The sequence below is a fragment of the Sinohyriopsis cumingii genome, chromosome 1 (assembly GCF_028554795.1).
Source record: "Sinohyriopsis cumingii isolate HCF-2022 chromosome 1, ASM2855479v2, whole genome shotgun sequence".
NCBI classification, from domain to species: Eukaryota; Metazoa; Mollusca; class Bivalvia; order Unionida; family Unionidae; genus Sinohyriopsis; species Sinohyriopsis cumingii.
The window spans coordinates 80,307,186-80,324,651 of NC_142961.1; the positions used below are offsets into that span (position 1 = coordinate 80,307,186).

The 17,466-nt window shown below is 38.5% G+C and overlaps 1 protein-coding gene across 5 annotated transcripts in view; it reads left to right on the top strand.

The window, feature by feature from the left end:
- LOC149807210 (patched domain-containing protein 3-like) overlaps positions 1 to 17,466 on the top strand; it is a 128,079-nt gene that overhangs the window by 56,867 nt on the left and 53,746 nt on the right. For all 5 annotated transcript variants that reach the window (XM_089963590.1, XM_089963601.1, XM_089963610.1 and 2 more), the window contains exons 11-13: positions 5,734 to 5,911; positions 6,769 to 6,933; positions 12,026 to 12,150. In XM_089963590.1, the coding sequence (XP_089819716.1) occupies positions 5,734 to 5,911; positions 6,769 to 6,933; positions 12,026 to 12,150 (468 nt within the window). The remainder of the gene's footprint in view (positions 1 to 5,733; positions 5,912 to 6,768; positions 6,934 to 12,025; positions 12,151 to 17,466) is intronic.

The window sequence follows — 17,466 nt, forward strand, 5'->3', positions numbered from 1 at the left end:
TCAGTGAACTCCCTCTCGCAACATAGGTGACAACTGCACCACCATCCTGTATGTAATAGGGAATCTGGACTTACTATGATATATTGTTCATTTTTATCTCACGAAGTATATTCTGTAACCTCTCTGACTCCTGAAATAGTTACTATGATCAGACTGAGGTAATGGAATCTAATTCCTGCAAGGTACAGCTTAATTGTGGAGTGCTGCAGCTGCAGGATGGTGTGACAGTATATGATGAAATAAATCAAAACATCTGAGAGTTCATGTAAAAAGTATGAATGAGCAGCAACGCCTGAGATTGCCAAACATTTCAAGAAACAATTGAAGCCAGTTCTGTATACTGACCTAGTAAATAGACACAATGAAAAACACAAATTCCTGCACATGTTGTGTCAAAACAGCATGAATTCTGAAGTCGGGAGTACACAATATCCAGAAACGTTTGTATTCCATGTCACAGAATGTCATTGGGAAACTGAAGTGTTGTAAGATAGACATGACTTCAATGAACCCATAAGAAGTGCTCTTCAGTAAACCGATATGAAGTGCAGTGCCATATGATATGGACAGCTCTGTCGGTCAGTCCACCCATGAGACCGCCAAACTGTGCACACAATATCCAGAAACATTTGTATTCCATATCACAGAATGCCAGTGGGAGAGTGAAGTGTTGTAAGATAGTTATGTCTTCAATGAACCCATATGAAGTGGTCTTCAGTGAACCCATATGAAGAGCAATGCCATATGATATGGATGGCTCTATCGGTCTGTGCACCCATGAGACTGCCAAACTGTGCACACATTATCCAGAAATGCTTGTATTCCATGTCACAGAACACCAGTGGGAGAATGTGTTGTAAGAAGGTCACATCTTTAATGAACCCATATGAAGTGCAGTGCCTGTATCATTTTGTGCACGAATGAAACCTCAAAGCAGAAAAAATTGTAAAGCAGAACCAGGCAGTAGAAAGTGCTATAGTATTGTATAGAAAAAACCGATGTCAGCACTGAATTACAAACTTGAAATTCTATTGCTCAGATGGATGTATTTCTCAAGACATCTGACTGCCACCTACCTAAGACCCGAATAGGACTGTCTGATAGACCCTGCTTAGCACCCTCTGTTGCTACCCCAATCCTAAAACTATGAGTCTTGAATAATTGAGGATTAAAACCACATGGCAAGAGCAATGTGGGCAAGGATTGGTTGAACTCCTGCATAGTTATGGGCAACCCTTTCACAGGTAAGGAAGAGTGGGTCCAAATGACAACCCAGCATTTGTAAATATTGAAGCAGTGCATAGACAGGGCTCTGGTCTTGTAAATTGGTGGGGTGGGTGTTTATGACACTTAAGGCAATAAAGGGTACCCTTGCAGTGTTGTAACGCTTAAACTTGACAACTAAACCATTGTCACTGATCTGAACCTGAGAGAACTGAAGTTAAGTTTGGGTTTCTGCTACCAGGTTGTCTTTCTGTCATCCCCAGCTCACATGAATGACCAAAATGCAAGTTGATAAATGTATTTAAATAGTTGTTGTTGCTGTTGTTATAGGGTTTGACGCCATTTTTCAGCACAAGATAGGCTATACATGGCAGCCAGTATTAATGGTGAAGGAAGAACACAGTAAAACCCTGGAATGAACCACTGACTCATGAGAAGCTACCAGCTACCAGCAAGCTTTCTCACATACCCACATTAGCTGAGCCCAAGACTTGAACCCACGCAGACAAAGGTGAGATGGCAGTGATCCATAACGGTTAGTGCTTTAGACCATTCGGCCACTCGGGGTCCCCAGGACTTAAATAGAACTACACAGAAGACATTGTGAGTGAATCATGGCAGGACATTTTTTTTTTTTTATAGAATACATTGTCAACTGGTAGTCTGGCATCTGTGTGCAGTAAAAGTTTACGAAGCAATTGCATTAGTTTGGAATAAGAAAAGAATTAGTAGGATCAGGGATATTGTTCAGTTTGTGCGCCTAACCAATAGCCAATACATAGGTAGATAGTGCATAGTGTTTTGCAAAAGATACAAATGAAAAGTACCAAATTTTTTTACCAGGGAAAGTGCTGTGGAGTTTTAACGTGGTTAAATTGATGCAGTGTATTCTAACTGTGCCTGTAAGCCTCCATCAAACATGGAATGGGCACTTTATAGTAAAATGAAACAATATTAATGTCTTTAGTTCTAGGCCCTGTTCTGGGATTTCTTCTGCATAGGCTGGGTTGGAAAACCGGGTATTTTTCACATCCAGGCGTTTTCAGTGCATAGTTACGACCGCCAAATTGAAAACAGCCTCTGTTGACCTCGCAATATGGCGGAAAGTAGGTCGCTAAGCCAGTGATGTCATCCTGGAAGAATCCGTGAACCTTCTTGAATTTGCTAGCGATGATTTGGATGCACTATCTCCACCGCATATCCATTGATTGTTTTAACAAAATTGGCTGCAGTTAGCTCAAATGCCAAACAGGTCTGAGATTATCCTGCGACTGTCACAGAAGGGATGGAAGTTGTCTTCCTCTAGCGCAGCATTGTTGTCAAAGATGGTGCCATCCAGTAGCAGTGATTCTACATGCCTAAAGAGTAGTGTGTCCAATGGATCCGTGCTTCCCTCATGCCAATATTCTTAGAGTCTTTCCAGGAGTGATTACTTTCGGCTTATGTAACCACCATATTTTGCAGCACCACTACCACATACCTGTCAAACCATGAGGCTCTCTCGGACTCCATGAAGATTGTGAAGCTGTTTTACCTCAAGGTGATATGGCAGTCATTGTGGAAGATTGTGTCAATGCAGCAACAGATGATTGTAATTCATCTGTTTCTTGACAGCTGCCATATCAGCTGCTTGCAGGTCACATGACAATGCTGTTAAAGATAAATGAAAAACCAGTCTGGTCACATGATGATGCTCTTGAACACAAAGAAGAATCACCCGTCCGCTGCACATTATCGCTGTACAGTTGAAGAAGATGCTTCTTTCCAATTGAAACTGAGACTTGATGTTCTTCTCAGCTAACTGTTTAACCAATTTTTGATGCAGTCCAATTTTCTGGAATGTCCTCCCAAGTTGAATTTGTCTCAGTGATGGCGCTCTGGTTAAGTTCAGTATTGTGAACGCTGGTCAAACAATTAACAGTTCATCTTGATATACAAGAAGCCATTGTGAGTTGAATAAACATATGACTCCCAAAGATGGAAATTAACATGTGGTGTCAGCAAAGAGAAGAAGGACTGTTTCTTTCTGCAAATAAGGAGCCAAAGAAGGATTACTACTTAAACAGTATTTAACCAATTAAATTATAATTTGTTGTACATTACATTTCAGACTGACTATTTTGTCAGGAGAAGGGAGGGAAGAAGAGGAGACATAATATTTTAAAGTATAATAGGGGGCTTTACAGGTAGTATGGCAGTAATAAACACCTCTGTCCAGTACAGGTGTTAACACTTTATCTACACAAATCAACTGTGCAGGCATGAGCGTGTGCTTTTTATTGTCTTTCAGTTGGTCTGTTTAATGGGTAAAACCATCCTGAAAAGCTTAGGTCAATTAATAATTAGTATTTTAACAAGATTAAGATAACTAATAATAATAAAGAGAACTAATCTATATGTACAGTTCTGTGTGTCAAATGGTTTGTCTAGATGTTACACATGGTACTGACAGTTGGATGGATGTCATACTCACCAGATTTTCTTATGTTGATATGTTTTTTGCAGTATGTGCAAAAAGTTAAATGCTTCTTCTTGCTGCCCTGCTTCACAAAGTCAAACTCCATCATCCAAGAGTTCTGAAATTAATTTTACTGGACTTTTCTTGCTTCTCTGTTAGTTTATTGTTTCCTAAATCATGGGAAATGCATTTAATATTTTGCATTCAAAAATGAGTCACACTTGAACACTGTTCCAGTGACTGATGTAAAATCTGACTTCAAAGAAATGTTGCTGCTGTTTGCAGACTTGCCAGCAATCTTCAGTACAGATGGTTTAAACATTCTTTTGAAGGCAATGATGCATAATAGCTTTTCTTACTCAACTCACAGACCACTCCAGTGGCCTAATGGTTAGAGCATTCGCCTCAGATGCGGGAGGTCATGGGTTCGATCCCTGGCCAAAGATTTACAAAAATGGTACTAACAGCTGCCTCGCTTGGCACTCAGCATTAAGAGGATAGTGTTAGGACTGGTCGGCCTGGTGTCAGGATAATGTGACTGGGTGGGACATCATGCTACATGTCTGTGGCATGATGCCCCAGTGCTAGACATCACTGTAAACTCCTACGCTGCAGACATCGTAGCAATGTGACTGAAAAACTTAAAGCTATCTTAAAAAATCCAAATGACACAAATCACACATTCTTCTACTCGCATCTCTATGATTTACCAATAACTTAAAAGAAATTGGGTCGTTCCCTTTTCTGAACTTTACCTATGCAAATCAATACAATAGGCTCCACCATAGCAGTCTTCAAAGGATTTGACACTTCACCCAAGCTACTCTCAGCCAATTGATACATGAAATGGTGGTTGTACATACCTAGCCACCTTTGCCTTTTAATTGCCTCTATGACATTGAGCTGTATGAACTACAAAAAGGATAGTTTTACAAGAACTATGAACAGGACTTTTTACCATTACATGCTACATGTTACTTGCATATATTGAGGTGGCATTTTTGTTTTTGTTTTGAAAATTATGGTTTTTTGTTGGGGGGATTAAATAACCACCTTTTTTGTTGAAACTTTGCTTTAAGGAAAGGGTTTTTATGTTTTGTTAATAAAGCAGTTATTAATAAAACTGATCACTACTGATGGTTGAACAAAGCTAACAATTTACTAGACTGGCTTACACTGGAACAGTTATGGTTACACTTGATCTTGTAACCTACCCTTGATGTTGAAGAACATTATCACTAGGAAATAAATCCATTTCTACCTTGTTCAGACTCCACATGTTCTAAGCTATAACCAATACAAAATTACAATATTTCTGTTATTCTTTTGTTGTTGTTGTTGTTATTAGTATTATTATTTATTATTATTTGGGACAAACTGTTCCAGCATATATGAACCACAAAATGAATGAGTTAACACTATGCTATCTAGGCATCCAAGTGTATTAATGTAATTGTGATACCAGTAGGATCCATCTTATGCATTTCTGTGTGATAGGGATATGGGTTTGAATGTTTAGGCAGTAACAAGACTTGGCTGAGTTCCTGACCACAAATTCTAGTCTGAGAGGTTGGACATTTTCCCAATCCTATACTAGTTTAATATAATTATTTTTCTAATTTCTCATGTGGAAATAGTGTTGGAAAAACAATGATGTATTATTGGTATCAGTATGCCTTGGATATACAGAATATTTCATAAGAGCTGTTGATGTTTGAAGGTTGGCAGAATTTGTTATTTTCTTTCTAAAACTGCCAGAATAACACTGCAGACATTCATGATGTCATAACCATGATGATGTCATCTACTTTGTCAGTGAATGCACTTGTAGGATAGGTGCATTCCACATGGCTTTGTCATATGCGCTAACCATACCACACATGTATATGAATAAGAGAATAAGTATCACTTTTCAGATGGCGACAGCAGCAGTGTTTGTTGTCGATATTACAATTTCCTGTCAGAGTTTTATCTTTTAAGTTTTTTTTCAAGTCAGATATATGGGGATACATTATTGCATAAGTCTACAGAACTAGCTATTTTTTTTCCAGATCACTGTGATTCTGGTGACATGTGTTCTGGTAGCTGTTAATTGCTGGAGTTTCACTTTGATGAAGCAAGACTTTGATCTGTATAATTACATCCCTACTGATTCCTATGCAAGATGCTATGTCAGGGCTACCAAAATGTTCTTCCCTTCAGCTGGAGACAATGTCGCTGTTTATTGTGGTATGTAACAAATTTATAATCTACATGCTCCATTTATTTCTTAGATCATGCTACATGTCTGCAGCATGATGCCCCAGTGCTAGACATCACTATAAACTGCCACATTGCAGACATTATAGTGATATGACTGAAAAATTGTTAAAGCTATGTTAAAAATCAAAATCACATCACATCACACACATATTTCTTAGAAGTCTTTTGAGATGGTAGTAGAGCAGTGGCATCAAAGGTAATGATGTGAAAAAAGAGCGGTACAATACCTATAAACTGCCATTTGCAGCCCTTGAAAACTTCAGATTCCATGACACTTCTTTTGGGAATTCTTTGGCAGTGATTGTGAGCATTTTTTTTGAAAGTGTTTTATAAAACTATGACAAAATGAGAAAATATGAAAAATATTATTTCCATTTTGGCCAAATGATTCCTTATTTAAAAATATTTTCATTATCACAAATTTCTTACTGAAAATTGTAACACTTGTCGTTCATTATGGGAGAGAGTGCTTTGCATTCAGACCATGGAAAAGAATCTGCAAGCTTAAGGCAGTGATATTTAACATGCATGAAACTATGATGAAAGAGAATTGAAAGAAAAAAGAAGAAAATGAGGATCTATCTGTATTGGAATTTACAGTATGTAGCCCATAATTGTATGTATCATGCAATGCACTGACAAGCTTTAAAAGCACCAGATATCTTGAATTTTAAAAAGTGTCTTATTGTCTTTATGATAACTTAATTTGTTATTATTTCTATTTATCCATTAAGCATGAAAGTAAACTGATGCATACTTGAAGTGACTTTAGAACTTGTGATTCCACTGCAGTTATTCCTGATAAAGTTGGCTCCCTGTTTCAGATTCCATGAACTACTTTCATAATAAGCTACTTCTTGAGGAGATGGACAGAAGCATCAGAGAGGATCCTCATGTTTTGAATGGCTCTGTGGCATTCTGGTTTACTGCCTTCACACAGTGGTTAAAAACCACACCCAATCCGAACATTAGGGCACAGCTTGGAGCAGGTAGGGCTTAACCTTAATTTCAAAGTATACATATATCATAGCATATCTGCCATGTCACTCTGTGTCAAGAAACATGATTTTTTTCTTTGTTATGTATATTGAGCTTTTTGTCATGCATCTGACCTTTGTCCATAATTGAGGATAGAGTTTTAGTGTGTACCTGACTATTCTCGTGTTTTTGTGCTGTTTGTAAGTTTTAAATAGATGTTTACTTGAGTTCAAGTTCAAGATCTATCCTTGATTATGACCTCAGAAGGTTCTAGAAATGAATTTCTTTATGAATTTGATGGGAAAATGACCCACATCCAGGTCATCTTATTGTGTCTTTATGTTTTTGTATATAGGTTGTGATCAACAAAATTAATAATTCTTGTATTCAGTCATAATTTGAGAGGTATTATTTATTTAAATTATTCATTGGAATTACAAAGTGCTCATTGATTTTTGGACAAAATCACTATTTTGGGATTATTGTGAATTCATTTAAAGACATTCTGGATTATTACATTGGCATACTGCATGTCTATTGGTATGTTGTTCCATTCAACACCATTGGTCCTTTAGCACATTCAAGAAAATTTGGTAATAAATGCAATTTAAAACAAAATACTGGAAGTTCCTTTTAAATTTAAATTTTTATAAATTAGAGAATGAAATAATGTATTGTATTTTATGAAATTTGTTGGTTTTGCTTTTGCAGTTACTTAGTTTAAGACCATAGAGTCATAGCGTCTCCCTGAGCCCCAGACACCATTGCACAGGAAACTATCTCTGATATCTCTTGATTCCAGTCCTCCTACAGTTTTGACAGTGTAATTTCCATCTGTACATCTTTTAGACAAAGGGAAGAAACTCGTACATATTACTTCATCCCAAACTAGGTGTTTACCTATATACCAGACATTTATCCAGTTCAGCTTTAACTCAGTAAGAGTAACATACATGACACTATCATCTCAACATCATCAATAACATTGGTACAGTATTGTTAATTAAGGTTACTATGGTATTGGTTGATTCGTTTGTAAAATTTCATTGATACAAATGCATAGGTTTCACAATTTGCCAAATTTATTTTTCTGACCTTGTTGTCGCATACATAATATTTAATATTCACTGTTCATACATTTACTTGTGAGCACTGGTTCTTCTACTTGTTTGTTTTAATCATGAATGTTTGTTTATATAGTTAACATTTTGGGGGTATTATTTCCCCATCATTTTGTCATTTTCATTGTCTTTACAGATACACAGTGGTAAGGAATTGTTCTAAATATTAGAAGTTTATGGTCACTAAGAATATCCATGTGATGCCTATATGATGTTCTTGTCAAATTAGCCATGCAGTGTTTGTTCATATTGGTTAAATGGTATTTTGTCCATAATGTTGTGGAGAAGTTTATTGTATTGAACAAAGTCCAGGTACATGAACAGTGAACATAAGCCTCCACCCCTACACATTATATATAGCTAGCATAGTTGGTGTTGTGAAAATGGCCCCTCTTGTTTTAAAATTTTTTAGAGCTGACCTTCAATGGCCATTATGTCTGGCCAACTTGAAGATCAGTGTGCATTGTAGGCATTGTTACTTGAGTCACACATGAGACTAGTACAGGAGACTGATGTATTTGCTGCCATCTGGGGAGATTCTAACCATCCATGCATCAGATCTTTCCAATACAAACTTGGAGTTGATGGGATTTATCTTCCCACTTTTAGGCAGTCAGCAGGTACATGTCTCCCCAAATTTTTTAACATGGAGTGCCTGTTTAGTTCAAGTACTTGGGATATAATACCAGCCTTGGGGTGCCTGTTTAGTTCAAGCACTTGGGATATAATACCAACCATGGGGTGCCTGTTTAGTTCAAGCACTTGGGATATAATACCAACCTTGCGGTGCCTGTTTAGTTCAAGCACTTGGTATATACTACCAACCTTCTGGGTGCCTGTTTAGTTCAAGCACTGGGGATATAATACCAACCATGGGGTGCCTGTTTAGTTTAAGTACTTGGGATATACTACCAATCATGGGATGCCTGTTTAGTTCAAGCACTATAATACCAACCTTGCAAACATGTATTATCATCCTGCCTTTGCAATTTGTCACCACTCAAGTTGCCAAACATACAGTCCAATCAGCTATGCAGTGAGCAGTAACCATCTCGTCATGGATGGAATCATTTTGGAGAACCATAAAACTAGTTTGTCCATTTTGCCACCCATCCAGTAGTCATCTGACTGTCAGCTAGGTATATCTGTAACACAAAACATGGCAGTTACCCTGGCCACCAGTCAAGCTTACAGGTCTGATGTCAATTACATTATCCAATTGGTAGCCATCATATTGCAAACAGTGATAATGGCACTTGAATGATATACACAGACTTAAAGATATGCTTCACAAGGATATTCCCCAAAATGACTGGCATCCTGTTTATTTTTCATCCAGCTGAAAAATCAGGTACAGGGTATGCATGTACCTCACCAGCTTCTTCATTTTTATCCCACTTTATAACCTGTGTTAAGGCAAGTATTACCCACCCAGTTCAAATTCTGGTTTATTGTTTTCTTTCTTGTATTTCTTTACAGCATTCACTATGTTGCAAAGTGTGAATAAATGTGGTCATGACAAGACTACTTAGGACACACCTCCCACCTGCTTAGCATGCACTGCATGTGTGTTCATGGATATTAGTTCATTTTGTTGCCTTGGGTCTGACAAGATATGGGACTTAGCTGAACGTTGTCATGTCTATAGTGCCAGGAAGAAGAACTCACTTCTTCTTCTTTGACACTGGAAGACCCCTCCATTCACATGAGGGATCTAGATCACTTTCTAGTAAGGGAAGTTGCCAGTAACCATAAGGATGGCATCCATGGTTTTTTCCAGGGTATAGAAATCACCTGGTTCCACAAGGGTGGGAACAACAAAACATAGACAGAAGTTGTCAGCTCCTCTGAGAGAAGGATTCTTGGCACATCATAGCAGAGGTAAGTTGCCTTCACCCAATAGTGAGTCCTACATTTCCTATGTGAGATAAGCATGTTTTTCTCACTCAAGTAGGCCTGTTTTTAATTCAAGGATATCATGTTTGTCAGAGTTGAGTTTCCCAAACAGAGTTTTCCCAGCAAGGCCAACATTGTCAGACTCATAATTGCCTATTGATATAGTCACTGATACTGTGCACTGGACACTGGGTATTGTCTTGATTGACATTCACCAAATGACTGCCATCAGTATCAGTCACTGGCTGATGTGTCAAGTGACAGGCATTGAAGGTGTGTCAGTGGTTACTAGACATTGAGTGCTGGGTATTGGATATCAGGCTCCAGCTGTTGGTAAAGTGTCATGTGACAATCACTGAGTGTATATTGCTAATTATTAGGCACTGAGGATGGGGTGCCTGGCATCTTGCACTGATGACCGGGTGTGTTTATTGGTACCTGTCTCCAGTCATTGCAACCATTCACTGGGTTTAGGCATGTGGTACCAGTCTTCTGACTGAGTACTGGGTTTGATCACTGGTCTCAGGAAATGGATTAGGTTGATACATCCAGCTGCCCTCTGTGTGACAGTTCAACCTTTTTGGATAATGGGCTTTGAATTTTGATGACCACTCTAGAAGAAGGAATTGGATCAATATCACTCCTTTCTGCATGTTCTTGTTCAATCCTATATGGCTGAGTCATTTGTCTTTTTTTCCTTTCATGACACCATGGATGACTGGGCAATTTCATCATGGATCGATGAAATGGATAGGCCGTAGATTATCCACACCTTCAGACCATATATTATTGAGGAAAGAAGAGGCTGACTGACTCATCCCTAGTTGCTTCAAAAATGAAATCATCATTCCCTTTCCCATGGAGAGAGGAACAACGACTTTTTCCTGTCTCAACCCCCACCCACCAACAGTGGAATGAAAATGACAAACTCCTAAGTTGTAATTTTCTCCTCTCAATAAAGACAGGATGACAGACTATCAGTTTTAGTTGACTCAGATAAGTTCCCAAGAGGAACTCATTAGCTAGGAATATCTGAACTTTTGGGGTCTCCATCTTTTTCCCACCTTGTGGGTCATGTGATGGAAGTGTGGAGCTATGATGAGACAGTAAACCTTACCTTCTTCCCCGAGATCCATCCTATGCCATCAAGATCCTAAGACACTTGGATCCTCGCCAGTTTGAACCTGCTTTCCTGTGGCCATTGCCCTTCCTATACACTGACACCTCAGAGATTCAGGTTGGGATGGTTGCCTAGAATCAGAGGGGGTAGTCCTGCAGGGTCCATGGTCTTGAAAGAATCTTCTATACTTGACAGTCAAGAAATGAAGGTTGCTTTTCTGGCACTTCAACAATGCATCATCCACATAAGACATAATGCATTATGGTCATGATGGACAACATGTTAGTCAAAGTGTACTTGAGACTTTAAGGGGGCCCAAGTGGCTGAGTGATCTAAAGCGCTCTCTGTTATGGATCACTGCCATCTCACTGCTGCCTGCGGTGGTTCGAGTCTCGGATTTGGCCACTGTGGATATGTGAGAAAGCTTGCCAGTAGCTTCTCGTGGGTCAGTGGTTCTTTCCAGGGTTTTCCCGGGTTCTTCCTCCGCCATTAATACTGGCTGCCATGTATAGCCTATCGTGTGCTGAAAAATGGCATTAAACCCTACAACCAACAACAACAACATTCTTTAAGGGGGAAATCAAGTTCCTTCTGTCGGATTAGATATTTGGAGCCTCTTACAGTGGACAGCTCAGAGGAGATCACACTCAGAGTCAGTTACATTGCAGGCAAGAGAGATATTCTGGCAGATATCCTGTCTATACATGAATGAGAAGACTTTACAGAATGGTCTCTGCACCAGTTGGTAGCAAAGACACTTTTTATCTTCTGGAAAGTCAGTAGAATAGTATTCATATACCCTATGATTTGCTTGTAACCTCCTACCAATTTTTAATAAAAGCATCCAGGATGTAAAAATTGCACAAAATTAGTCATTTCATTCATCACTCTATAATTTCTAACCTGAATCAAATACCCTTTATATGTGAAGACATTCTCAACCTAAGTATGAATTTTGTTCTGCAGATTCCTACCCAATGTCAGAGGAAATTTTCCATGGTCTGGTGCTGACCTTTATCTCACAACCCGAAGGGATGGCATTTGGACACATGCTAAAGTTTCATACAAGCAAGACACCACCAAGGATCAGAGTGAGGAATTTTTTAATAGCGCAAGAATATTTGTGTAATTTCCATCTCTTCATCCTTCCATCCATCTGTTCATTTCTTCATAATTCCATAACTCCTATCTACTCCTTAAATATGATAATCATCTGTGAGATGGATGTATTTTTTGGCTCCTTCCCATGATCTCTGAACATGTCTCATGGGTCCTGTATGTTGAAATTATAGCTACATTGAAATTTGTATGTTTCTTTTTGCAAACCTTATACATCCAGTCACAGAATGAGGACTCATAATATGTATATATAAAATATACACACACACACACACAGTGTAACCTCACTTTAACACACTTCATTATAGAAGGAATTCAAATATAATGCAATTGTGACATGGCTCTCAGATTTTTTTTATATTTCCTCGTTCCTTTTTTTTAAAGTATGAAAACTAATATGCAGTAGGTTAAATATCTTTTTGGGGGAAGAGATCATGTATGAATTTGGATATAGCACGATTTCAGCATGACTCGTGAGATTTTACAATAATTTCATCAATTTCTTTAAGAACTGTAAAGTTTGTGTCAAAATAAACAAGAGTTTGATTTATTAATTTGGCAAGATGTGACATGTCTTATGATTGCATCTGTCTTGATATGAAAAAAAGTTCAAAGTTTCTGTTTGTAGATATTCATTTTACATGTGTCTGCAGTCATTCACTGCCTTTGCATCTTAGCTTTGTTTTGAAAGAAGTTAGCTCATTAAAAAGCCGATTAGTTTTTAATTTTATTATTATTGAACTTAAAAGCCAGTAAGTCTTCTTTTTTCTTCCATGCATTCTTTCTACAATTTTTAGTCAAAGAAAAGAAAAGATTCTTACCCAAATATATAAATCAATCAATTTCATTAATTGCAAATCATCGATGTTTATCTCATTACCAAAGGTTGTTCAAATTATGGGGCAATGACTTAAACAAAATAATCAAATGAGGAAGCCCCATACATGTGCACATAGCTTTGTGGAATTTTCAATTTTCGTGTAGTCAGTTGACCAGTGAATACTATTCTGCAGATCCTATAAAAAATAACTCTGTTGTTCCTCAACGGTTATTTGTGCTATAGTGATTCAAACAAATATTACATAGCTGCAAGGGGACCCAAGTGGCCGAGTGGTCTAAAGCGCTTTCCGTCACGGATCACTGCCATCTCACCTATGTCTGCATGGGTTCGAGTCTCAGATTCGGCTAATGTGGGTATGTGAGAAAGCTTGCCAGTAGCTTCTCGTGGGTCGGTGGTTCTTTCTGGGGTTTTCCCGGGTTCTTCCTCCACCATTAATACTGGCAGCCATGTATAGCCTATCGTGTGCTGAAAAATGGTGTTAAACCCTACAACAACAACAACAACAACATAGCTGCAAAGTGTCCCATTTTTCTCATGTTTGTCCCATGGTTTTTTAGACCTGAATATAGTTGTATGTTATTCGTGTTAGAAATCCGTTTTTGTTAAAAATATTAAATGAAACAGTTACTTGCAATTTTCTGTTTAGAACAGGCACCCAGTTCCATTTTTACAGTAAATGTATTGCATGTGTATAGGGATATTGAGTTCTAAAATATGATTGGTTCAATCAAAATCGAGGCTACCAAGCCAGTCTTTAACCATCATATTCGACTGCATAAAGCATTTGCTGATATCAGTTTAATTCATCTTCATCATGTCGAAAAGGAAAGCAGATATTTCAAAATTTTCTCCAGCAAAGAAGAGAAAACAACTGGAAGGACATTTATGTTGTCATTTTTAAATTTATGAAACCCAACTAGTAAAGGAGAAAACTTTGTGTTTTGCAAATTGTGTAGTTGTGATTTCACTGTTGAGCATGGAGATACAAACAGATTTGACTGGTGTACTTAACTCTCTGTGTGTTTGTGTGATTTGGATTTTTAATGTAGCTTTAACAATTGTTTAGTCATATCGCTACGATGTCTGCAGTGTGCACTGGGGCATCACACCACAGACATGTAGCATGATGTCCCACCCAGTGACATTATCCTGATACCAGGCCTACCAGTCCTAACACTAACCTCTTAATGCTGAGCACCAGGCGAGGCAGCTGTTAGTACCATTTTTTTAAGTCTTTGGTATGATCAAACGACCTTCCACAAGGCCACCGGAGCGGTCTACTCCAATATGTACACTTTTGTTGCAAATTTCGCATACATGAAAGTAAATATTAAATATGTAATAACTATTTAAGTACTTCTTGTTTAATATGAAACAGATTGATAGCTGCATCAGTGAAGTCCATAATGTTGTGCCCACTTCTATTTCACACTCATTTGTTTTAGGTGGGTATGCACTTAGCAGACCTGTTTGGCTATAGCATGATACAGGACAGAGTACAATTTCATTTTGTGGACCCCAATCATTGTGCTTCATCAAGGTTCCACAGTAGCAAATTTCAGTTATGACCCAGATCTTGGTTTGGAAATGTGTGGAGGTCAGCAGATTAGGTTTTTAGGGTGAGAACTATGAAAATATCTGCGTGGCAATTTGCCATGGTGAGCCATGAAAATAAATGTTTAGATTGTGTTTGGAGAACTGGTTTCAAGTAATAGTTCATGTAGGTCCTTACTTGGACAAAAGAATAATAAAACCATGTGTGTGCGTGCATTATCCAATCATAATACCTACTACTACTACCTTGCTAATCCAGTCCTATTAGATACTCCTTTTTTTGCTGAAGGGAGCTAAATGTTGTCTGCCAGCCTAGATGATGGCCTGGCAGAGTGATCTCCCCTTAGGTATAAGGATTGGCGGCAAAAGCCATGAACCTCTCAATTTCTACTGGAGTGGAAGGCATGCTCTCTATGGAAGTAACTGCAGGGAGGCTGAGAAGGTTTATGTTTATTATGGTTGGGTAAGTATTCTTGAAGAAACATATTTTACTAGCAAAAATTGGTTTATTTAAAGGAAAAATTGGTTTCTTCTTTAAATACTTTATCCAGCCTTAGGAGAATAGGTAAATGGCAGAGGGAGGAACATCCTCTGACTCAAAAGATACCATCTCTAGTCCCCTAAAGTATATGAGACAGCTTCTAGATAACTCTACTGGAGGGGCCTCCATCTGTCGGGGCACGGCTTGAAATAGAGAATCCCACCCACCCTGCCCTGCAAATCCAGTGGAAGTCGTGACACCACATTTTAAGAAACTGTTGATCGACCTGGAAAGGTGACCTGCTCAGATATAGGTCCCACCAGAGCGAATTGGGTCCTTTGGGATGACATGTCTCGGAGATAAAAGCTAGAGAATGTGGACTCCGATCTCCATCCGACTGCATGAAAGATGTCAGCTAGAGAACAGTTCCACTTGATTATTATACTGGGGATTATACTGGGGGCAACTGCTCTAACCTTGTGAGCCAAAATGCCATAGGAAGTTCAATTTGAACTGGGGTTATTTCTTGATATACAGAGCAAATACCCCTTTTAATCCAGAATGAGTCTGTGCTGATATATCCTCCTGTTCTTCTTGAGAGGTAAAATTAGGCACAATCTCCCTTGATACAGCTTCACTGTTCTATTAAGGTACCACTTCAAAGTCTGAAATGTGTCTTGTAGATGGTTTTGAGCTGACGTATCCAGACTATACAGAGGTGTCATGACAAAAGTAGGGTTACCATGGAAGCAGCATGTTCTTAGTGATGAAAGAGGATGCCGTCATGAATAAGACTGACCCATCTTGTCAGAACTGCATGTAATTCAGGTCTGTTGATAGGGCATGTATTTGCTAATTTTGCTGGCTGTCGCTTATGCCATGAGGAAGCAGGCCTTGTATAAAAAGTATGCCAGAGATGCCCTTGAGAGTGGTGCAAAAGGTGTCTTGTTCAGCCAGGTTAATACACAAGATAGGTTCCACTTTGGGCACAGAGCTAATGTTTTGAATTTGTATACTCAAAGGTGGAGAGAAGGTCAGATATGTTCTTGTTTTGTCTGATATCATCTCTTCCATGGTGATGAAATATGTCAGCAATCATGGAGTAGTAACATTTTATCTTGCTTGGTGCAAACTTTCTCTCCAAAGAGCTAGAGGAAGTTAGCTATTTGCTGTATTGATGCCTAGAGAGGTATGATGTATTTTTTTGTGTACCACTGGGTGAAAACATGCCATTTGCCTTTGTATGCTTTCATAGTGGACAGCCTTCTTGCTTGAGCAATTTTCTCCATGATTGGTTGTGAGAATTGTTTATTTCTGGAGGCCTGTTTAATATAATCCAGACATGCAGGTTTGGGTAGGAATGAGACACCTGCCATCATGGCTGTTAGAGTAGTTGAGAGAAAATCCAAATTTTCTGATTAGTTTCTGTTGCAAGATTGATTAGGTCATTGATCCATGAAAACTCCCATCTGAGTGGTGCAATAAGGATAAGGCAACTCTCTGATTCTCTTGCTTTTTATATTACTTTGGAATCAGAGGTGTTGAAGGGTAGGCATATGCTTCCAGGTTGTTCCAGTTTATTGATAGAATGTTGACTGCCTAGGCTGTTGAGTCCAGGACTGGAGATATAAAGGTTGGGAGTTTGCTATTCCACCTTGACACAAACAGGTCCACCAACAGTCGGACCTATGAGGTACATTAAGTGAAAACCAAGGGATGATGAAACCAATTTGTCTGTATTAGTTGATTGTCCCGCGACAAAGACTTAGCTAATTGGATATGAAGAACTTGTATGTGGATTTGTTGTTGACAGCACTGCTTTGAAAAGTCCCACACTAGGACACAAGGGTCTGAGGACTTAGCTCCTCTTTGTTGTTTGAGATAAGTCACCACTGAAGAGTTCACAGATAGAATGAGAACTCCTTTGCCATTTAAATATTCCTGCCACCAGTGAAAGGCTTTCACAATGGCTGTCATCTCCAGAATATTGATATGCAGATGTCTTCCCTGGAGAGACCATGCATCGCTGGTTTCCCCAAAGGATGGCAGTAGGTACTCTCCCCAGCTTTCTGCACTTGCCTTGGTTGAGAAAGAAGAATCATTTGCATTGTCAGGTCAGCTATGATAACACTTACTTAGTAAATTTATTTTCAGCCAAAACCTAAGTCACTCATGACATAAATAATAAACGAATCAACTCATGATACGCAAAAAGGATGTAATAGATACAAAGAGGGACCGAAAATTTAATTGTTGGAGGTGTGGAGGCTGGAGTTTGGTTTTTTTTATGTTTGGTTCTGAATATTTTGAAAAAATACTCTTTTTCAGTGAATTCTATTCATCATATTAGTTGAAGAAAAAATTATCTTACAATTAAAAGTAAAAATGTATCCTGGTTGGGAAAAAACATCC